General features: G+C 37.5%; 1 protein-coding gene across 1 annotated transcript in view; it reads right to left on the bottom strand.

Moving 5' to 3' along the window:
• The window catches only part of DNMT1 (DNA methyltransferase 1), a 38,421-nt gene extending 16,574 nt beyond the window's left edge, over positions 1 to 21,847 (bottom strand). Inside the window, exons 1-17 of the mRNA XM_053718026.1 lie at positions 21,267 to 21,847; positions 19,702 to 19,744; positions 19,481 to 19,588; positions 13,210 to 13,402; positions 12,755 to 12,827; positions 11,709 to 11,793; positions 8,386 to 8,432; positions 7,990 to 8,035; positions 7,805 to 7,888; positions 7,441 to 7,550; positions 7,008 to 7,126; positions 6,440 to 6,532; positions 2,124 to 2,275; positions 1,741 to 1,928; positions 1,296 to 1,473; positions 541 to 638; positions 281 to 431 (exon numbers count right to left, since the gene is read on the bottom strand). Of these exons, the coding sequence (XP_053574001.1) occupies positions 281 to 431; positions 541 to 638; positions 1,296 to 1,473; positions 1,741 to 1,928; positions 2,124 to 2,275; positions 6,440 to 6,532; positions 7,008 to 7,126; positions 7,441 to 7,550; positions 7,805 to 7,888; positions 7,990 to 8,035; positions 8,386 to 8,432; positions 11,709 to 11,793; positions 12,755 to 12,827; positions 13,210 to 13,402; positions 19,481 to 19,588; positions 19,702 to 19,744; positions 21,267 to 21,316 (1,818 nt within the window). The 5' untranslated portion in view covers positions 21,317 to 21,847. The remainder of the gene's footprint in view (positions 1 to 280; positions 432 to 540; positions 639 to 1,295; positions 1,474 to 1,740; positions 1,929 to 2,123; positions 2,276 to 6,439; positions 6,533 to 7,007; positions 7,127 to 7,440; positions 7,551 to 7,804; positions 7,889 to 7,989; positions 8,036 to 8,385; positions 8,433 to 11,708; positions 11,794 to 12,754; positions 12,828 to 13,209; positions 13,403 to 19,480; positions 19,589 to 19,701; positions 19,745 to 21,266) is intronic.
• Positions 21,848 to 24,098: the final 2,251 nt, after the last annotated feature.

Raw genomic sequence — 24,098 nt, 5'->3', positions numbered from 1 at the left:
TGGGAGTGTAATTTCTTCTGCTGGCTGTGATTACATTGCTTGTCAATAGCCTGGACTTAATAGTTTGGGATACCACAGTAAACCAGTTATTTCAAATACCGAAAATAAGGGTCAACAAGCTATTTTTAAATATAACTCCAGCAGGTAAAATGGATCATTGGGAATTAAGGTTTAGGGGTAAACTGTACCTTTGACATACCAGATAAGGGTTATTTTCCTTTAGGCTTTTGTAACTGGTCGGTTATTTAGTACACAAAAAAAAAAAAAAAGTAACAATTACCTTTATAGATTCTCCCACCCAGGAAATTCCGTTTTTCTTCTCCTGTTTTTTCTTTCTTCCTTGAAGAATTTTTTTTGGCGATGGCATTTCGGGGACAATGTCATCCTCTACCTCATCATCATCAGCTTCTTTCACAGCAAGATTTGGACACCTTGAAGTATAGAAACCACATCCTAAGTGTTGTAGATCAAGACTAAATTATTCAGTTGAGACTTACAGAATACAAGGCACTTTACCAGGCCAATGCAATTTATTTTTACCTTCTTTGTGTGCAGGCCTGTTTGGTACGCCCGCTGCCACCAAACTTCACCATGTCTTGGCAAGCTTTGCATTTCCCACAGTCTGGCTGCTGGCATACCTGTTAAATACCAGGGTTATACAAAGAAACAGTGACCCATGATTAAAGGAATAGTCTAGTCAATATTAAAAACTTTCCCAATTTAGATTGAGCATGCAATTTTAAGCAACTTTCTAATTTACTCCGATCAATTTCTTTGTTCTCTTGGTATCTTTATTTTAAAAAGCAGGAATGTAAGCATAGGAGCTGGCCCATTTTTGGTTCAGAACCTGGGTAGCACTTTGATTGGTGCCTAAATGTAGCTGCCAATCGGCAAGTGCTACCCAGGTTCTCAACCAAAAATGGGCTGGTTCCTAACCTTACATTCAAATAAAGATACCAAGATAACGAAGAAAAATTTAGTAAATTAGAAAGTTGCATGCTCTGAATCACGAAAGTTTAATTTTGACTAGACTATCATTTTAAGCTAAGATATTAAAAAGTGCTCATTTAGCAATTGCTAAAATTAGCATTTAGAAATCCAGTGCAGCCACTGTCATGTTCTTTATTGCAGCAAAAAATACTCTAAACATGGGTGATAGACTACAGCTTTGCCTTCCTGTAAGCGCCACAACCCCTTGTGGGGTTTTGACAGGAAGTAATTCACCCATATCAAATTAAGTTACAGGTAATAGCTTTTTAAAACTACTACATGTTGCAATTATTTCTATTACTTACCTCACAGACACCACAGCGTCTGCGTTTTGTGTTCTCCTTATTTTCATCCTTCTCAATTTGCTCAGAGAAAAATGTGTCAAAGATTAGATACACCAGCTTGGTGGTAGTAGCTTTGGTAGGTCCCTTGTCCTTTTCTATTTTTGTGGGGTGTCTGATTGCTTGTCTCCTTACAGCTCGCCTGCAATAGAAGTTGGATAGAAGGTATTCGAGAAATTATGGTTTGCACAATTACACTGCAGTTAAGAGCAAAGTTTGGCCCCTTCAGGAGATGGCAAGAGCAGTGAAGTTTAGTGCATTACCTATTTAATTTTTTTTTTATATGTAATGTGACCGTAATGGGTAATCAGTCAGATGATTACTAGGAGCAACCATTACTTGACCCAAGAGCACCGCAAGTGCAAATCAGGGAGCAGCAGCATATGTATTACCACTGCATGGTACTCACCTCTTGCCCAGTGTGACACCAGCCAGCTTAATCAAGTCTCTCATACACGGTGTTACTATGACAGGTTGTTCATCACTGTCACCAGCTTCATCATAACTTTCTACCTGTTCCACTATAAATTGAGCATGTCTGAGTAAAGAATCTTCTGTAAAGCGGTTAAAGTTGAGTCCAGCAGGAGGGACAGTTGTCTAAAAAAAAATAAAAAAATAAAATACACAAGTTAAAAATCTACAGAAATCTGATCACGCAACAGTTCTTGTTCAAGTCCTTGAGATCAAAGCTACAAATGAGAAAAAGGTGACACCAGGTCTACACAACATTATCCTGTTACAATCTTTGTATACAATAGCTATATTTAGATGGCGAAACACATTACAGTTTACCTCAATCTTGTTGAGTAGATCTTCATATGCAACATCTGGATTTTTCTGTAAGAATTCCACCACTATCTTGCTCATATAAATCTTCTCCTGCATTAGTGCAAAGATTACAGCATACTCTTCACTAGGATCCATTAATATGTAATCCGCAAATGCTAGGGAGAAGTTGAACAAAAATGTATGCTTAGCTGATAAATTATTTTCTTTCCTGGTCCACAAATCCATTCCAATTACTAGTGGGAATTAAACTCCCTGCCACCAGGAGGCAAAGAATACACCAGGAAAGCTTTAAGTAACCTCACACAATCCCCCATTCAGCCGAAGGAATATGGAAAGAGAGGACACATAGGATAAAGAGATGCCAGAATTTTAGAAAATGACAAAAGCAGTCTTAAACTATTTATGCTTAACTGATAAATCTTTCCGAGCACGGAGAGTCCACATGGTCATTCCAATTCCTAGTGTGATATTAAACTCCTGGCCAGCAGGTGGCAGCAAATTGCACCCCAACAAAGCTGTTAAGTGTAACTTCCCTTACCCATAATCCCCAGTCATTCAGCCAAAGGAAAATGTAAAAACACATGGGTGAAAAGGTGCCTAAGGTTTACTCAAACTAAATTGCTGAATTATGAGGGCGGGGTCGTGTCCTCTCCATGCCATAAGAAAACAAAGTTTATGCTTACCCGATTTCCAGGCATGGAGAGTCCACAAGGGCATTCCAATTACTAGTGGGAACCAATACCCAAGCTAGAGAACACGGAATGGAAGGTACCACCGCTTGAAACAGCCCTAGAGAAATGAGCTGTAATTCTCTCATCAGGCTGCTGTCCAGCAGTCTCATAAGCAAAATGAATCACTTAAACCAGAGGGAAATAGAAGTGGCCTTCTGACCCTTATGCTTCCCAGAGAAAACAAGCAGGGCAGAACACTGCTGAAAATCTTTAGTAGTTAGTAAATAAAATTATAGCACGCACAACATCCAGGTTATGCCAAAGACGTTCCTTATTAGAAGGATTAGGACAAGGAACAATTTCCTGAATTATGTTTCAATCCGACTCCACCTTAGGGAGAAACCCCAATTTAGTACAAAGGACCGCCTTATTTGTAATGAATAATAAGGTATGGGGAACTGACCCTCCTGAACTAAAGAGCGCATAGAATGCAGAGTCTTTATTTTAAGACAGAAGCCTGAGAAACGGAGGTCTAACGGAACCATGAATAGGTTGGAATAGAATCCTTGACCTAGTTCCGCCAGAGGAAAATGGGACAATCACTCCTAGATAAGAGATACTTGACGCAGTTTAAGAATGTCTCTGCTTTGCAGATAATCTTGACAGGAGAAATCTGCCTCTGGGAGGACAAGATTTGAATCCTGCATCTTAGAGACTACATCCACTGCCCAAGGATCGGGGACATGAATCCAGGCCTGCTGAAAGGAAAGCCTGCTCCCTACTTGATCTGAGATTGGATCGGCTGGGACCCGTCATGACGATTTGTCAGAGGAATGCCTTTTGGATTGCTTACCCTTATTCCAAGGCTGGTTAGACCTCCATAAGGTTTTGATTTGCTCAGGCTTGGGATTTTGTCCCTTGCAGTTGCAAAAGATACGAAAATTAGAAGTTTAGCGACCTTTAGGTCTACCTTATCCTGTGGCAGAAAAGCTCCCTTTTCACCTTTGACTGTGGAAAAGATTTCAGCCAGACCAGGTCCAACTAAAGTCTTACACTTAAAGGGAAGAGACAGAAGCTTACACTTTGATACCACATCAGCAGACCAAGACTTTAGCCACAGAGCTGTGTGGGATAGAACAGCAAAGCTAGAAATGTTTGCATCCAAAAGACTTGCATGCTGGCATCACAGAAAAAAGGTATTAGCCAGCTTTAAAGCCTTGATCCTTTCTTGTAGTCTCCTCCAAAATCAGATCTGACAAGGAGTCTGACAAATTCGAGGCCATACCAGCGACCACCACAATACTAGTAACTGGTTGCCATTGTAGACCCTGGTGAACAAACATCTTTAAGTAACCTTTGTTTCCTATCCATAGGATCTTTAAAGATACAGTGGCTCTTGTAGCCAACATGGATATAGCGCACCAAAGGTTTTACAGTCAGCAACAGGAAACATCTAAAAAAAAAAAGCTTAAAGGGACATGAAACCCACATTTTTTCTCTCATGATTTAGAAAGAGAATGCAATTTTCAACATCTTTCCAATTTACTGCTACTATCTTTTTTATTCTCTTATATTCTTTGCTAAAAAGTGTATCTAGATATGCTCAGTAGCTGCTTATTGGTTGCTGCACATAGAAGCCTTGTGTGATTGGCTCACCCATGTGCATTACTTTTTCTTCAACTAAGGATATCTAAAAAATGAAGCAAAATAAATAGAAGTAAATTGTAATGTTTAAATTTGTATGTTCTATCTGAATCATGAAATAAAGATTTTGGGTTTAGTGGCCCTTTAAAATTAACTTCCTGAGTCCCCTGTACTAACTACAGCAGATTCTGCAATCTGCCCTCAGAAGCAACCGAGATAAACTGGCTAAAGCAGCCTTGACAGAAATCAGAAATTCTCTTAACTGAAATAGGTAAGGCACTCAAAGCTGCATTAGTCAGTTGCGCAGCAAAATCACCCCGCCCCCGGGGAACTGAGGAACCGCAGGGCACTGCTTGTTTAAGACAGGAACATCTGAGGAGTAAGCTGAGGCATGTCCTGTGAGATGGCTCTGACAGTGTCTATATTTTTAAGAAACATTTTAGACATATTGAACAAAAGTGCACAGGAGGTATAACCTGAGCCTCCACGCAAAATAGATATTTATCAAAAGTTTGACAATGGATTCCGATAATTTCTTCAAGGATTAATGGTTCACACTAAAAATTAACTCACTAAAATTTGTCAGATTCTAACAAAAAAAAAAAAAAAAAAAAAAAAAAGAAACTTTATTTCCCTGCATATAAACAGATAGGCACCTCTACTCAGCTCTGCTGGGGAGACTCGCCCCTCCGTGACCAGAGAATCAAAATCCCTAACTAGAAAAATGAAGGTCCTGTATAAGCAATAAAAATGCTTCCTGCCCCCAGGAAGAGATTGATTATTTAGTACCACCACCTCTCCGCAGTGTAGGGCTCAGACTCCAGCAACCTCAGCAAGTGTTAAGCTGAAATATCAGAGTGCCGAATATGCTGAGCGGTCATGTGAGCGCAACTGTTCTAAGTGTGCCAAGGGAAGAAAATGCAGGCAAATCTACAACGCTGCAACGATAACCCCATCTTCCCATAACAGAAGTCAATATGGAGCCTGCCGTTTACTGGCCCTTAACGTTAAGGCAAAAAATAAAAAAAATAAAAAAATAGATTCTTATATTAATGTTCCACAATAACTAAAATCAGACATATTGTAAGGGCTCTCTAAAAAGCCATTAAGGAAAATGTTTCTCATCTCCAAAACGGCAGTACAGTGCCCCACCTCTGCTGCGCAACAAAATATAACCAAAGATATTATTCCCCTTGAAAATCCACCTGAAGGATTAACTCCCTAAGTGCTGTATCCTAATCTAGAAGGATAAAAGCACTTACCAGCTGCAGGGCAGGTACAGCATCAAAGCTATGACACCCCACAACTTATGGAAAGTATTACATGACACAGCATTGCCCCAATCCTTGCTTGAAGGGCAACTACCCATAAAAGGATTAAATATCTTCACACACCTTGATGTACAAATGATTGGCTGGGGTGTTTTGCCTCCTGGTGGCCAGGAGTTGAATTCCCACTAGTAATTACAATGGATTTGTGGACTCTCCATGCCATTGGAAAGTATGTATATTACATATAACACTTTTTACTTCTGAATGCAGAGGCTTAGATACAAGGTAATCAGATAAGAGGCAGCCTTCAAAGGCTTAGAAATTAGCATACAAGTCTACCTAGGTTTAACTTTCAACTAATACCAAGAATTAAATTGCATCATTTTGCCATTATGGGGCTCTCAAGAGTCATGTAACTAAAGGCTAAATAGGGACAAACCAGTCAAAATAGAATGATGTAGTGTTATACTTCACATTTCTCAAGTACACACTAAACTTGCTTAAAGCTAATAGTTTTTTGGAGGGACATGAAACCCAAAATTTGTGACTAAATCATGCATGTTATTTTGAATTTCCTATTCCTTTAAGCAAAATGGTCCAGCACCTTCAACATCCTTTTGGTGTACTTATAAAAACCCTTTTGTAATAGGAATGACAAGTTTTATAAAAGCAAAACAAATTGCTGGTGCTAGGATGCACTGGCACTATTAAATGTAGAATTTTATTGCTTTACCTGTTGTGAATCCAATCAAAGCTTTTTCGCCTCCATCAAACCCAGTTATCCACCAGGCATTAATAGGACCGAGCTTCTTTGCACGAACGCCACCTGTCAAAAAGTTAGTCAAATGAAGCAACGACAAAAGTTGGCATTTAAAGCACCCTTCATTATGTTACCTCCTACTTATACCAACTAAGTAAAATTAAGCCTTCAGGAAGGCATGTAGCAGAATACTAAAGCTTTAGTTTAAAGCATAAAAACATTTGATTTGTTTAATTTAAGATGAAGGCAGATTACTTTTGTTGATGTTACATAGTTATGCTTTGTTAATAGAATATAGAACTACAACTATGTACATAGGAGACATCAAGGATGCCAAGTGATGCGTGTGCACACAACTCCTCAGAGATTACCCTCAAAAAGAAACTTAGTTCTCCATAGTTACAGAAAAACCTTTAGTAAAACTGCCACTTTGGAAAAAGGTTTGCAACAGTAACATGTACAAATATTCATGGAGTAGGTAGCTGTTTGAACACTTATTTTTAAATATATATTTATATCTACACAGACTAAAAACACTCACCATCAAGTGATGGGTTGTCGTCATAAATTGGTTTTACAACACCACTGAAATACAGCTCAACATTCTTCTCAATGAGACCAGAGTCAAAGGTACACAAGTGACCCTTTTTGTCATAAACACTAAAAAAAACAAAAAAATTAAACTATACACACAATTTTGCACCTCAATGGCTTTAGAACCTTAAGGTTAATAACTCACATCTAGAATATGGCATGCAAGCATGAAGTAAACTTATCAGCTGGATGTGTATTTAGCACAATTTCTTTTGAAGAGGTTAGGAAAAAGTATGATATCCATACTGCTTTTAAGGTGAAGGGGTAAGACATAAAAATAGAAAGACAATTTCTTTACTAATCTATGTTTATTTATTGCTGATTGCACCGAGTACAAAACCAGGCAGAGTCTAAAAAGGTAAATCACTTGTAAGACTGACCTAAAGCTGGTTACTTTGTGCTGAGGGAGGTCATCATAGCTCTCAAAACCATCTTCATTGTCATCAAACAGAGATAAACGCTCATCTGTAAGCATTTCGGGTTCATCCAACTACAGGAAGACAGGTTTCACAGATAAGGATTTATAGAACCAGAAGTTTACAGTATAGCTTAGCTGCAAAACAACAAGTTTTATATAAGACTCAAGCCAATAAAAATTGTAGAGAATGTGTTTTTAAAAAACAAAAACCCCACTACCAATGTTCCAACCAGATCACATTTGTTGACTATTTTAAAAAGCAAAGCATTTTACAGTATGTCACATTTTGATTGCCAACAGATAGCATTATGTAAATTAATACTTACAGCATCATCTGGATCCCCTTGAAAAAATTTAAGATCAGGATCATCCAGGTACTGTCGGCAATCAGGGCATTTCGGTGGAGGAGTCTGTTAGGATAAAGTCACTATAAGCATTGCAAACCAACATAAGCAAACCTTCAGATTTGTTTAACTTTTGAGATAACTTGCACACCATCTTAATGTAATACCTTTGGTTGTTGAACATCCTTCACCTTTGGAGTCTCTTTTATAGAACTAGAAAAAAAAAAATATATATATTTTTTAAAGTGAACTGTTTAATAAGACTTAAATTAACCCCTTCAAGATGCTCTATGCCGTCCTAACCACTAGGCTTAGGTGCCCTAAGGTCGGCATAGAACTTCCTAGCAGTTTGACTGTACTGAAGCCATAGGCAATTCCTGAACGGGATCAAAGGCACTCCCGACACAACCCCATCATGAAAATCATGCAATTGCATCAACTATAGCGCGATTTAAATTTTTACATTAGAACATGGTTCTGATGTAAACGAATAAGTTTGGGTGGGAAGGGTTTAAGGACATCAATATTAGATTATTGATTGTGTAAGCAAAAATGATACTTACGAGTCACCCTCATTTGATTCCACTTTTAACCTTTTCTCTTCTTTCTCCTAAGAAAACAAAATGTATACAACTCAGGCTTCCAGTACTAAAAAGTCTCAAACCCTTTAACCCCTTAAGGACCTGGCATTTCAGACTAAAACTTCACCAAAAGACCAGAGCATTTTTTCTTTTACTACATTTAAGTAGAGATATTTTAGTAGACAACCAGAGGTATTGATCTAGACCCATTTTGGTATATTTCACGCCACAATTTCACAGCCAAATTGAAAAAAAAAAAAAAAAAGAAACTTCATTTTCAAACTATAGGTGTCTCACTGAAATTTACAAAAAGCTTGTGCAATCACGGCACAAATGGTTGTAAAAGTTTATCTAGGATCCCATTTGTTCAGAAATAGTAGACAGGGCTTTGCTGTTGCTTTTTTAGTAATTAGGCTGCCAATTGCAGCTGTGCGCCACACTTATTCCCAGCAGTGAAGGTGTTAATTGGGTAGCTTGTAAGGTTAATTTTAAGCTTAGTGTAGCAATTACCCTCCAAGCTGACACTTCCCACCGATCCCTCTCAAACAGCTCTTCCCTCCTCAATGGTCACCCCCATCTTAAGTACTGGCAGACAGGCTGCAGTTTTACACTTATTTTTAGTTTTTATTTTCCTTAATGTAAGATTACCTCCTTACCACCTCCCTGATCCCTCCCAAAGAGCTCTATAACCCTCCCCCTTCTAACTCCCACCATCTTAGGTACTGGCAGCTGTCTGCTAGTTCCCGATAAATTAGTATTAATTTTTTTCGGTAGTGTAGCTGCCCAACTCCTTAATTGACCCACCTCTCCCTCCAAGAGCCCCCCCCCCCCCCTCGAAGCCCGATGCAAGACTCTGCTGAAATAGCTACTTTTAGCGAGATCGCAGCAGAGGCCCAGGACAGCAGTGTCGTACAGGGTACAACGCTGGTTGTTAAGGGGTTAAAGGAATAGACAGGTCAAAGTTGAAATTTATGGGTGAATTTAATTTTAATTACATGTTTTGTAATACTACCATTTAAAAAATGCAGTTTTCCCCAGAGGTATATGCAAATATGCTGAGGGTCTGTGCCCAACGCATCAGTATTCAGAGTCAGCAGTGGCTTATTTGAAACATTGAATCTTCAGGCACAAAAGACACCACAACAATCAAATATGAGCTTGAATACTGGTGCACAGGCCCCCACAGCATATTTGATTACACCACTGAAAAAAAAAAACAAAAAACAAAAAACCCGGCACCCCATCAAATTAAAACATTTTGGGCACTGACATTAATGGGCATTGTGAAGAAACCAATCGTTTGTGTGTACTGGAAGCGGAACCCCATCCTGGCTACCCACCTCTTATCCCCCACAAGGATTTAGTGATAGATATGTATGAACAGCTGCTGCAGTTTCTTCATTTTAACAATGCCCGATAGCATGACAAACAAACCGTGATAAAACTACCTCTAAAATTTTTAGACAATTACCACATCTGTGCAGATGAATCTTTTATTAAATTTAAAGGGACAGTAAACTATATATATATAAAAAAAAAAAAAAATTTCCTTAATGCGTTTCCCCAATTACTTTTTTTAACCAGCTGCAGAGTATATAATGTATGAGATTTGCTTTTAAAGGTTTGTGTATATGAATTAGCCGATTTTGTGTTTTGAAGCCACAACCTAAAATGGGTTGAGCTTGTAGGTATAAGCGGATTACTTTATCACATTGTGTATATACACATGCTTTATCTTATTGTCTGTCCATAAACCAAGAACAATTGAAAATTTATATTTTTTTACCATCTCTATAACCCACTGGGAGTGTTATTTCTTCTACTGGCTGTGTTTATACAGCTTGGCCTTGAGGCCAAAAAAATTTCAGGATGGGTGGGGATACCACAGGCTAAATAAAACTAATTAAAATGCCAATATAAGGGTAATGGAAATATTTTTAAAAAAAGGTAACACTAGCAGGTAAAGTGGATAATTGGGAACAAATTAAACCAGGGAGAAAATATTTGAGTAAAAAGGCCTCCCTTAAGGGAAATTTTCAAGCGATATTCCATCCAATCAGGGACACTATGGAATCAAATTTTATTAAATTAGAAAGGATAGCCACAATCATCCACCTGGCTGCCCAGATTGAAATGGCAGAACCGGCTAAATTGTGTGAGCTCTCCAAAACTTGAATATCGATGGCTGGACAATATTATTTAAGCATAAAAAAAAAAAAAATATAATCTATTTTAATTTTGAAACCGTGGCAGCGAGTAAAAAATGTACAGGTTCACTCCAGAGCCAATTAAAGCACACACCATTTATAGAATGCAGGTTGTAGGGTATAATGCATGTGCTGTACCAAAACTTTTTTTTTAGCTGTCCAGACTTGTGGCAGGCATTTTCTCTCTAGGATCCAACCAACAGCTTGCTATAAAAACCAAAAACACACCTCTACTATTGCAAATATTATGCCATGGAGGGGTAATCTTCATTAAATTGGCAGGCACCATGTTTGGTCCTATAACTTCTCAAAAACCTCTACATGGGGGGGGGGGGGGTGTTAATGTAGTACATTGAACACAAATATGGGTATCTTATTGCAGTAAAATAGATTTATCATTCACATTTCTCACTTAAAAGTATCTTCATATAAAAATTTGTATATATATAAAAAAAACAAAGTCCTATTTGTACTTAGTGGATGCAGTTAAAGTGACAGTCTACACATTAGACTTGTTAAAATCTTACCTTTTATTAAGCTGCAAATAGCCTCCTGCACCCCTTTCTATATCATGCAGCAGGAACAGTAAATCTTTTTAAATGATTATTGTTCCTGGCCACTTCAAAATGAGCCATGCCCCGCCCACTGATGACATCACAACCTGGGCTGCATCTAGGCACTCTGCTTAATAGCATTGACAGTGTTGAATCCAACTAGTGAATTTATTATGCAGCTGCAGCCCAGATCGTGATGTCAGTGGGCAGAGCTTGGATACCATTACAAATGGGGCCAGAAACATTCATTTTAAAATAATGTTTATACCATTCATGCTGCATGGTATAGAATGGGGTGCAGGAGGCCATTTGCAGCTTAATCTAGGGTAAGATTTTAATATGACTAAGGTGTAGACTGTCCCTTTAATGTGAGACATGTCGCAAACATAGTTTAACTTCTAGGTTTTGTTTCAAACGGGGACAACAGCCCCCGTTCCGAAGAGGTTAATGGGTTTTATAAACCTTAAGACTTGGTTGATACAATTTCTGTTGCTATGGAATATAAAATTACAAGGTTTCTACAGTCCCTTTAACCAGACAATACCTTTTCTTCTTTTTCTACTTTTAATGGAGCTTCAGCTTCTTGTTTTGGTTCACCATTAACTTCATTAGATTTTCTTTTGCCTGGTCTGGAAAGGGCAGAGGAAAAAAGTAAAATTACAAGACATTCGAAGTCCATTAAGTTGTATTAGCGTAAAAACCCTATTTGGGGAAAAAAAAAAAAAAAAAAAAAAAAAAAAAAATACATGTTCCCAAATGCTGATGCACTTGAAAGTGATGCAGCATAAAGCAGATTAGATAATCTCACCTGTACATCTATGTTTAAAAAAAAAAATCCCTCAAGATGTCCTAAGTATTCACATCACACTGTAAAGAGACTCGGTCCCAGGACCTCCAAGGAAGCTTTAACCTATTCAGTTTAAGGAATTTTATAGTAAGATCAAAGCAAGGCCTCCTCACTGCTGATTGTCTATTGTGTCTTCCGCCCAAAACTTGCAGCAGCTCTAACTGTTCAGAGAAAGTTCTCTGAACTGAAGTAAAAAAACTTCCTTTTTACATATTCAGATAATATTTGTCAGCTTTTTACAGTTATGCAACATCACTTTCAGGTGATTTAGCATAGGTATTATGTACCTTTAAAAAAACAAAACCCACAATCAAGAACTGCAAAATCCTTGACTAGTCAGACATTACACAACTTGCAGAAAAACAAAAAAAAAACTAAACTTTCATAATCTGTAGATGTATAAGAAAATGTAAAATCAGTTTGAATTTCAAATTAGTATTAGATTTGACTAATTTGAAAGTTAGTCAATTTTTACTCCCACTGCACCATGGGACAGCCATCAGCCAATTGCATACAGTACAAATATTCTGAATAATATTACATGTTTAGTAGGAGCTGGTGCCTAAGAAAGTGTCAAAAAGATTGTGCATATTTAAAGTTATTCGGAGCAAATAAGTTCTTAAATTGTGTATACTATCTGAAAGTTTAATTGTTCCTTTAAAAAAAAATAAGTTAAGTTTCACAAAGTCTTAAACATGGTCTCGACTATTGTGCATCTTAAAACTTTGAACAAATTTACTGACCCCTTGGAAAACATGGAGAGAATGGTCGGCTGCTTGACAGTACTACGAGACACACGAGCCTGGGCAGGGGATTCTGAAATATAAAAGGTTTGTACAACGATCTTCATACTGGTAAGATTTATTTGTGGAAAAAACCTACAGCCCTCAGGTATCCCTAACAGCTCAGATTTTCAGGATCTTACCTACAAGCACAGGGGGAAATCAGCTGATCAATAACAAAACCACTCAACCCTCTGCAAATATCCCCTGTGCCCTAGTTAAGATATCTTGAAAATCTGGCCCGTTAGGGGTACGAGGACTGGAGTTGAGAAACTGATGTAAACAAGCCAGCTTTAAGTGGCAGCCAAGTTAATACCATTCTTCTTACTTAGAAGGCTTTTAATGTCACCAAGTCAACAGAACTTTAGCATTTGGTCATTAGCCATAATTCATAAAGTTAGTTTGCTTGCAATTACTTTTGTTCTCTCTATTTGTTTTGCCTCTCTTGGTTTTTCGTCCTTTGGAGTCAGTTGTAGATTCCAGCATGTCCACGTCATCACATGTTCCATTCTGGGAGCAGCCATTTGTCTCTCCATTTACTGTAACATCTCCATTCTCAACCTTCAGCTCCTCCTTCAAAAGGGCTTTTACTTGTTTCAGGTATTTTTCCTAAATGGATAAAGTTTACTTATCACTGCCATGATGAAATACATAGTGTTCTCCCTAGAAGACTATAAGTTTATACAATTAATCGATTAAAATGGACATACACCCAAAATTGTTTTAAACAAACTTCCAATTTCTATTTAAGCGATGCTAAAATTTCCAATGCATAAAATCAGATCGAGAATAGAAGCTATGTTTTAAAAAGGCCAAATTACTAATTATTGAAATGTGTGCACTCTAGATCACAAACACAGGTTTACACAAAAAAACATGTAAATTTTAAACTTTAACAGGTAGACAATACAATATAAAAGAGTGGATAACCTGCAACACTACAGGTGTTATTTACCTCTTGCATTGCTCATGCCCCCTATTTTACATAGGGAAATATAAGCGTGATCTGAAAGATCGAGTCAGAGAGCATAGGGATGACATTAAGAACAAAGAGCAGGATAGCCCAGTGGCCAGACACTTTGAATTATAGCATAATTCTGATTTTACTATTATGAAAGTAACTGGCATTCAGCACATAAAACAGCACCGCCGTGGTGGTGATGTTGATAATATGCTATTAAGGAATGAATCCCAATGGATTTATCGATTAAATACTCTGGCTCTAAATGGCCTTAATGAAAAAATAGATTTCTCATGCTTTCTGTAGAACTTTTCCCTAGTAGGGGACAAATGCTAAAGAGCCTTTGGTATCTCTATACTTACATTATTTCAGTTGTGTATATAATAGTCATTAGTCTAGCCTAAAAGATAAGTAAAAGTTTTGAGATGTAAAAATTGCAATGGTAGATAAATTGTGTAGTTCTGATTTTGCCATCCCAGAATGGAAAAGAAAAACCCAAATATATGTTGCATAACATGTAATTATTTAACAAATATGATGTTTGTGCAATTAAAAGTTTGTTTATCTTTGAATATGAGGTTGCAATATGGTGCTAAAACTGTCATCAATTAAATATTTAAATTAGCTATTGAGCTATAAAAGGGGTGTTATCACCACAGATAAGCATCCGATGAAGCCCTAAAGTCAGCCCACTAAAGAGAGGGGCAAAACGCGTCATGCCTGACGTTTTGTGAAGCGGCAACTGTTTGAAGTGGAGTGCTAAGTCCCTGGCAGCTGGTCCAAAGCATACCGAGTTACTATGATGTGGTTCTAACAACTGACATGTAGCAATAGAGGGATATAAGGATGCACTGGTAGCTGATAGATGTTGCAAAAACTTTATTGAAGAAAACATTAAAAGTTCATCGCTGAACACATTTTATTCCATAGACAAGTAAGAGGTGTATGTTCCACCCCAGCGACTGCTTGCTGACGCGTTTTGGCTCCAAGGGCCGTAATCGTAGCTGCAGTCACTTGCCTTAATGATCCTTAAATATCAATTAAAGCCAGCTAATAGGTTAAAAATAGTAACACCCTTTTACCTGGGGCAGAACAAAAAACACCTTTTAAGGTCTAAACTCTTTATTGCATATATGGACACATAGTAAGTTTAATACTAACTTGGACCAAACAATGATTAAAGACCGTAAAGCTCACTAAATATTGCTCAAAATTACCCATATACCTACATTAACAGTATGAAACAACAAATACATATGTATATACATATAACCATATTTGCAGCTTCCTGATACATTTGTTGACATTGTAAAGTAGATACAAATATACAGAATAGCGATATTACAAATGCAAATACAATTGCCAATACACAAAAGGAAGGGAAAAGAAAGTAAGTCTGTTTCATTCCTTAATTATAACCTAAGTTTCATGCCCCAAATTTGATCACTTCCCAATTAATGTGAAAACATAGAGGATTTAATCCAATGGGATTCATGGAAGAAAAAAAAAAAGGTTATAAACCATGTTTTAAAATTTATGGGATTCTCAATCTCACTTATCAAGTCACTTTCTTCTTAGTGACACAGGGGTCTTCCTAGTTAAAAAGACTGAAATAATGATGCAAAGATAATAGAATCTTCAGGGTGCTGGATACACAGGCCAAAGGATTATTACTCCCAAAAATTAATGGGATCAAACTCTGAATTTAATCCATAAGGGATCCTTGTTCTTAGTCTGTATCCAGTATGCCTCCCTTTTAGACAATAATTTATCTCTATCTCCTCCTCTTGATTTACATCTCACCAATTCAACGATTGGGGACTACTGTTGTGCCTCTCCTTGAAATGCTGCACTAGCGGTGTGGTCAGTTTGCCTGCTTTTCTGTTCGTAAGGTGTTCCCTTATTCTTTCCCTTGTTTCTCTCGTCGTGAGTCCTATGTACTGAATTTCACATTCAGTACAAGTCAGGAGATACACTGCATAAGAGGTTCTGCAATTTAGACAAGATAGATGTTCAAATTGCTCTCCTGTCACTGTGCTGGAAAAGCCATTACCTTGTTGTAAGTACATGCACGCTGTGCACTGTGTGTAACTGCACCTGTATGTGCCCTTGTATCTTAACACTGAGGTTTGATTATGTGTATTTGGCCTCAACTGAGTGGGTGCTAAAATATTACCTATACTTTTCCCTTTTCTAAAGGCGTATCTGCAGCCTTTGGGTATAACATTAGCTAGCCCATCATCCGCCTTAAGCATTGGAAAATGTTTCCTTAATATATTGCAGATGTTATGATATTGTTGGCTATACTGTGTTATAAATGTTACACCTTCAAATTTCATATCGGTTTTCTTTTTGGTCTTTAGTAGATCCTTCCTGTCTATTCCTGCAATTCTCTCTAGATGCTGTAATCTCCTTTTGTTTGTAACCCCTAGTGAGAAATTTCCTCTCCAAATCCCAAGCCTGTCTTTCAAATTCTGTGTTTAAAGTACAGTTCCTTTTAAGCCTTATAAACTGCCCATTAAGGACAGACCTAAATACCCTTTTGGGATGGTTGCTCTGGGCATGGAGAAGAGAATTTCCCGCTATGGGTTTCCTATAAATCCTGGTTAGAATTTGTCCTTGGTCAGTACCTGACAAATTCACATCCAAATAGTTAATACTCTCTGGATGGAAATCATATGTGAATTTTATACCCACGTCATTGTTATTTAAAACATTGACAAAATCAGATGCTTCTGTCTCACTACCTTTCCAGATGACCAACAGGTCATCTATGTAGCGTTTATTATAAACAATTCTCTTTCCAGCGTCCATCACATGCATAGATGTGGGACAGCTCCCACCAACCCATAAATAGTTGGATTAAATTCAGAGTTTGATCTCATTAATTTTTGGGAGTAATAATCCTTTGGCCTGTGTATCCAGCACCCTGAAGATTCTATTATCTTTGCATCATTATTTCAGTCTTTTTAACTAGGAAGACCCCTTTTTCAATCCCTGTGTCACTAAGAAGAAAGTGACTTGATAAGTGAGATTGAGAATCCCATAAATTTTAAACATGGTTTATAACCTTTTTTTCTTCCATGAATCCCCTTGGATTAAATCCTCTATGTTTTCACATTAATTGGGAAGAGATCAAATTTGGGGCATGAAACTTAGGTTATAATTAAGGAATGAAACAGACTTACTTTCTTTTCCCTTCCTTTTGTGTATTGGCAATTGTATTTGCATTTGTAATATCGCTATTCTGTATATTTGTATCTACTTTACAATGTCAACAAATGTATCAGGAAGCTGCAAATATGGTTATATGTATATACATATGTATTTGTTGTTTCATACTGTTAATGTAGGTATATGGGTAATTTTGAGCAATATTTAGTGAGCTTTACGGTCTTTAATCATTGTTTGGTCCAAGTTAGTATTAAACTTACTATGTGTCCATATATGCAATAAAGAGTTTAGACCTTAAAAGGTGTTTTTTGTTCTGCCCCAGGTAAAAGGGTGTTACTATTTTTAACCTATTAGCTGGTTTTAATTGATATTTAAGGATCATTAAGGCAAGTGACTGCAGCTACGATTACGGCCCTTGGAGCCGAAACGCATCAGCAAGCAGTCCCTGGGGTGGAACATACACCTCTTACTTGTCTATGGAATAAAATGTGTTCAGCGATGAACTTTTAATGTTTTCTTCAATAAAGTTTTTGCAACATCTATCAGCTACCAGTGCATCCTTATATCCCTCTATTGCTGCACGTTAAAGAAACGGAGGATTTGCACGGAGTTACAGGTGATTATTCCTGTCAGCATAGTCCACTCACCTCCCGCGAGAATTGAAGCACAGGGGAGAGACAGTGACGTCAGACGCCGGAAAACCTCGAGGCTGGAAACTGAGCACAACCTAGCGGAGCAGTTGGTTTGTTTTCTGCAGTCCGCATAAAGGACCACACAAGCGGAATAAGGTACCGTGGTGTCAGGAATCTGAAGCCTGGGAGAGGTAAGGCATATCTTTTAAGTACGTTCACACTGTCGTTTGCGCCCCCGAAGTAGAGGTGAGTGGTGAAGAAGCGGATTCGATCAGCTTATTCACATTAGAATTAGTGGTTATATGCTCAGACTTTTTTGGGAGTAAATTGGTGCCGATATCGTTTGCACATCTAACAACTGACAAGCATGCAGCAGTCTTGAATGGAAGTTCCGGTTTTGTAAATACAAGGAGGCATTAAAACCGTAATGGAGCCTTAACACAAAATCGCTTTGTTTGGAGAATTACCAGGATCCGGCATGAGAAATATGCAAAGCTTGGAGTGATCAAGTGGTAATTATACAAGCTAGTGTTGGAGCGAATACTGGAACTTTGTACCGCAAATGTGGTGAGACTGTTTGCTCAGTAAATCTATAACAGTTTGTTTTCCAATCAGTAACGCTGGAACTGCTTCTTTGTAACACAAATTCATTTACAGAGCGTGTGATTCACACTAAGTGCTCTGTTAAAACGGACATCTGTTAATCTGTGTCTCTTTTGAATTATGTTGCAACAGTTTATCTTTCACACATTGTTTGTTTGTAACAGCGCATAGTTTAAGATATGTTATATACTTCGAACAATCACTTGTAATAACCGCAGTTTTACGGTAGTGTGTCAGATAAAGTATTAACCAGGCCTGGGTTCAATAGTCACTCCTTTTATTGTAAGTAAGGGTTTTGGGAATTTTGTTTGACATGTGTAGGTTTACCTAATAAACCACTTGTTATTTATGCAATTTGAGTGCTGCCTTGTCATTCTTTTTCACAGCATCTACTTTTTAGCTGTGACTACTCTTATTTATTCATTTAATATGTTTTAAAAAGGACTTTAATCCAACCTAATAAATGTGTGCTATAAAGTACTTTTTAATATAGCGATGAAATTCTAATACCCCGTGCTTCAGATGCCCAATCAAACTTAGTATTGGTTTTGACTACTACAATTGGCACTCTAGCCATACAGCACTCAAATTTGTGTTGTGCCTAGAGCGCAGATTGAATAAGTCAGAACTGCTAATTGGGGAAAAAAAACAAACAAAAAAAAACTGGCAGAAGCACAGGGTATTAGAATTGCTTAGTTAGAATAAAATGTAATTTATAGCGTATCTTCATTAGATTGGATGAATTAAGGTCCATCTAAAATAGTTTCCATTCTGGATCTGATTATATGTATAGGAATGTTTACCATTACATAAAAAGGAATTTAAAGTTGGTTTAAAAACTATGCTCTGTGCGAGTCATTGAAAAAAAAAAAAAAAAAACACAATTTGGGTTTTACACCCCTTCATTCTGTTAATTGTATAAACTTGTAGCCTAAAGAAGGCCACTAAAAAGCAATCGCTACCCAGGGTACTGAACCAAAACCGGGCCAGGATCCTAAGCTTTCATTCCTGCTTCTTCAAATAAATATATCGAGAATATGAGTAAATTAGAAAGTTGTTTAAAATTGCATAAAAAAAAAACAAAAACAAACTGATTTTCATAGCCCTTTAAGACTCTTTAAAGAAAGGGACTTCTCTACCCAATTATAAACGGCTATTTATTAAATACTAAACAGCACCCACACTTCCACCAAAAATAGGTGCCGTGGTATTCGGGGTGCAGGGATAAGTCTAGCCCTGACAAAGGGCAAAAGGAGTAAGCTAACAACTCCTGTTTAAATCGTTTATAGTCCAGTCTGAATGTACTTTATAGAATACCTCAGATAGCTCCTCTTTACTCAATTTACTCTCCAGATCATCAAGTTGGTCTTTTGCATTTTCTTCCAGAAAACCAAGTACCAAAGTAAGCTTTTCTTTTATGTACTCCTGAAAAAAAAAAAAAAAATACAAGTTACAAAATGAACCGACAAAAAATAAATAATATATAAATATATATATAATTTTTGTATATATAAATACACAACTAATATGATACATACTCGCTCAGTCATTCCATCCAGATCTTTATCCAAATCCTTGAGTCTACAGAAAAAAAAAAAAAATATAAAAAATTCCAGTGTAACTTTGTCTAAAAAGTTTAGAGTGATGCTGTTATAGACCATGTCAGACACTTATGGGCGCTGCAATGGTCACTAATAAATACAATGTTGAAAGTGTTTTCCCTGAGTAAAATAAAAAAACTATTTCTTTAGTTAAAGGGCCATTATACACTCATTTTCTCTTTGCATAAATGTTTCGTAGATTTATAAAGCCCATAAAGTTTGTTAAAAAAAAAAAAAGAATAATTTTGCTTTTTTTTTTAAATAACATTGCTCTGATTTTCAGACTCCTAACCAAGCCCCAAAGTTTTATTTGAATACCGTCAGCTACCTTCTTCAGCTTGCTCCTGTTTGTGTAAAGGGTCTTCTCATATGCAAAAAGGGGGAGGGGTGAGTGTCTTATTTCCCCACTTGCAGTGGGCTTTCCAACTACCTTTTCAACAGAGCTAAACTGAAAGCTTCTAAGTACATTTTTAAACAGTTTTATCCTGGATTTTTATATCAGTATCTGTGAATCTTATTCTTTATAGTAGTGTCTATTACATGCAGTTATATGAAAATGAGTGTATACTGTCCCTTTAATAAAACCTCCCATTACCATATTCTAGAAGCAACTGATCCATTAAAGCTTGACAAATCCCTGAAGCCACAGTATTGGCATTTGCTGAAGGTGCAGGAATGCTCTACATAGAGCAAGCTTCAACACCAGTTGAAGAAACAAATGCCAAAAAGGACTGCAGGCAACAACATTCAGCTCTGTCATGGGTGTCAAATCCAAATATTTGTGTTCTACTTTGGCACAAATCAGTATGGCACCTGAATGAGCTGAATGACAATGACTGCTGTGTCCCTTGTTTAATGCACATGCCTACTAAACACTGTACATCTGATGCCCACATTTCTACTGCAGAAGGGCCAAACAACAGAAGTACTACAAGGTGACAGATTAAGAAACCATGGTCATGTGAAAACCACTTTACATTGCAGTAAGGAGACTTGCATGATCAAGCCTGTCCTGCAAGGGCTCCAAAGCAGTGGTCACAGTTACCATTACATAGAGTGTACTATACATTTCTTCCTTTTTTGTAAAGCCACTACCCTTTACACATAACTACTGTATATACATATAAGTGTCAGGGAAGTTTGTAGAGTGTCTACATCCTACAAGACCAGCTCGAGACTTTAGTAGAGGTAACAAAGCTAAGGGGGCGCACTATATGTAGTAAGAAAATGCAATTTGTATAAGTGAATACTTCTTAATGTTATATCCGGGGCCATAGTCACAATTTGTTTATTTCTCTTTACACTCCCTTCCCAAAACAAGTGTTCTCTCGACTCAAAATACACTTAGTCGTATTTTAATCTGAGAAATAACAAAAAGGGAAGAGTTCATCAACCAAATCGCCAGACTGAAAAACCTTAGAATACAAAGTGATTTTTTTTTTTTTTTTTAAACTGAATCAAAGATCAAGCAGCCCAAACATTAAACCCAAACCCCTCCTTACCGCTTTCTGACATCTGCGGGAAGGGACAGCGAGGAGGACTGGGCTGGCATGTCTACAGAAGCCTGCCTTGGCTAATTAACCGTAAAACCAATAAAATAAGTAGGAATCTGTGTGCAAAGGGTTGATATATAAAATACTATATAGGACAACGGCTGGTTTAAAACAAAACGGCAGGAATACTGTATTTCCCGCCAACAGGGTAAAAAAACAGATAGGCAGGTTACGGAAGGCAGCTCTTGCTGTAGTCAAGTCAGTGCGGGGCTCAACAATCTCTCCTAGATCGCTCACCGACAGAACGTAAACCACATGTGCATACGGTAAATAATTGAAGCGCGAGACAGGAGAACATATACCCCACCGTAACCGCCTCTGCTTTTGAAATGGGAGAACTAGAGCCGGGAACGTAACCCCGCCCCCTTACTCTCCCGCGTTTTTGTTTACGCGCGAAATATCTCTTATGGGTATTTGTGAATGGGAACACATTTATTGTTTACAATGATTTGTTTTAGCAAAACCTAGTACTATGGAGTCTGTGGGTGTTTTAAGCATTTCGTTTAATTACAGAGAAGATATTTCCCACGGCCCACTATAAACTACTCGCTATGTTTTTATCAGATATAGTGACGTAAAAGTTTAAAGGGCAAGGGGTAGAGACGTGCGCATGCGCTGCGGTACTACTACCGTATAGTAGTAATTGTCGTATTTGTGACATCACCAGGAATCGACTCTGAATTGTTTTTGTATAAACTTTATTAGAACGTTTTCTGAAAAGAGAGCTCTCACTTCGTGGCGCATGATTTCGGGCTAGTGGAAATGTCAATCCTTGAATCAATACGGCGTTTTTTTGTAATACATTGTTTTCATCTTTGCATTTTGCTAAATTAGACACTGGTGGTCTTCATTCGTGAATATATATTTCTGTTACTTTCTTTACCAACAGACATATAACACTATGCGTAGGCTTACCATAATATTTAAGGGTGAAACTGGGATCACCTGGTGTGGTGCCAGTGGGGGTGTGGTCAGGGGTGTGGTCAAGGGACGCAGCGATTACCGGTCCTTTTAAAGTAGTAGCTTTTATGTGCGTAATGTTTTGTGGATACTCTACCCTTCCTCGGTCAAACAACAAGTGAAATCACACAGTTTAAATAGACACATAACACCACCCCGTAGTGAAAAAGGCACCATTACATTGTCATGGCAACCCATACACAACATTACCAAATAAATCATTCATCTAAATCTCAGATTCTAAATAATGCCAAACATCAGGCATAATTACCAATTTCATAAAATAGTGACAAGCATATACATCACTCAATTTAATTTCTGCAGGGTAATATGTGTTTTATCTGTCTAATTAAGGAACAGAACTGAATACTGATTTTGCATAAATACAACATTGAATGTAATAAGTCAAAAAGAAACACATACCTGTTAAAGCTGTTTAAGAGGCTACGCTATACCATAACGCAAGAAGTTTACAGCCAAAATGCTATTCTGCCTAAAGTAAAGCAAGATCCACTCCAAAAATCCTACCTGTCTGCACTTCCTGGTCATACACATATGATTCCCCTAAACGTGTATCACCGGTGATGTCATCAGGGGTCAGGGGGGTGTTAAATTCTTAGAAAAATAAACCAAGTAGTACTACAAAATTAAAAAAAACTCTATGCTGCTCACTGCCTGTATTACTAAATGTAAACTTTGATGGACACGAATGTTAAGCTAAGCAGCTGTATGTAACAAAGTACCAGCATCCAACTATTCTGGAGAGTCACAGTCTAGTCATTTTGAATAATGTGTCCGGGTTTCAGGCGGTCTGAAACCCGGACACATGATTTGAAATCCAGAGGTGGCAACCCTACTGGGACAGAATGAACAACTGGGTGGGACACTGGGACAGCGCCTCCAAACTGGGACAATCCCAGTAAAAGTGGGACTTCTGGTAAGCCTAACTATGCGGTATCTATTTTGGGAATCTACTAAAAGGAATGACAAAATGGAATGCCCATAGACTTTAATGGGATGTAAAAGGAAAAGTGTAGAAGCAACAAAACTATAGCATATTCTGAAAGTGAGATTACCTCACATTAAAGGCTGCTTTTTTCTATGGAATGACGAGGGTGAATGACAAAATGAAATACCCATATACTATAATAGGATTATATTTAGTGCTATAGCAAAAAAATATGAGACATATCAAATAGATATTTGACAGCTATGTTCCCCAGGTACAGTAGCACATTCTGAAAGTGAGATTGGCTGCTTTATGGAATGACAAGGGTGAATGACAATAGACTATAATAGGATTACATTTAAAAGTGCTATAGAACAAAAAAATATCAGACATATCAAGCAGATATTTACCAGATATGTTCCCCAGGTACAGTATCATATTCTGAAAGTGAGATTACGTCAGACTATAACTGTTTTCTATGGAATGACAAGGGTGAATGACAAAATGGAATGCCCATAGACTATAATATGATTACATTTAGTGCTATAGCAACAAAAATATGAGACATATCAAATAGATATTTACCAGATATGTTCCACAGGTACATTAGCACATTCTGAAAGTGAGATTACGTCAGATTATAGCTGCTTTCTATGGAATGACAAGGGTGAATGACGAAATGGAATGCCCATAGACTATAATGGGATTACATTTAAAAGTTCTATATCATCAAATATATGAGACATATCAAATAGATATGTACTTGATATGTTCCCCAGGTACAGTAGCACATTCTGAAAGTGAGATTACCTCAGATTATAGCTGTTTTCTATGGAATTGCAAGGGTGAATGACAATGGAATGCCCATAGAC

This window comes from Bombina bombina, chromosome 6 (genome assembly GCF_027579735.1).
Source record: "Bombina bombina isolate aBomBom1 chromosome 6, aBomBom1.pri, whole genome shotgun sequence".
NCBI lineage: Eukaryota > Metazoa > Chordata > Amphibia > Anura > Bombinatoridae > Bombina > Bombina bombina.
Note: the sequence above shows the minus strand (reverse complement) of the source record. Positions and strands in the feature narration are given on the sequence as shown.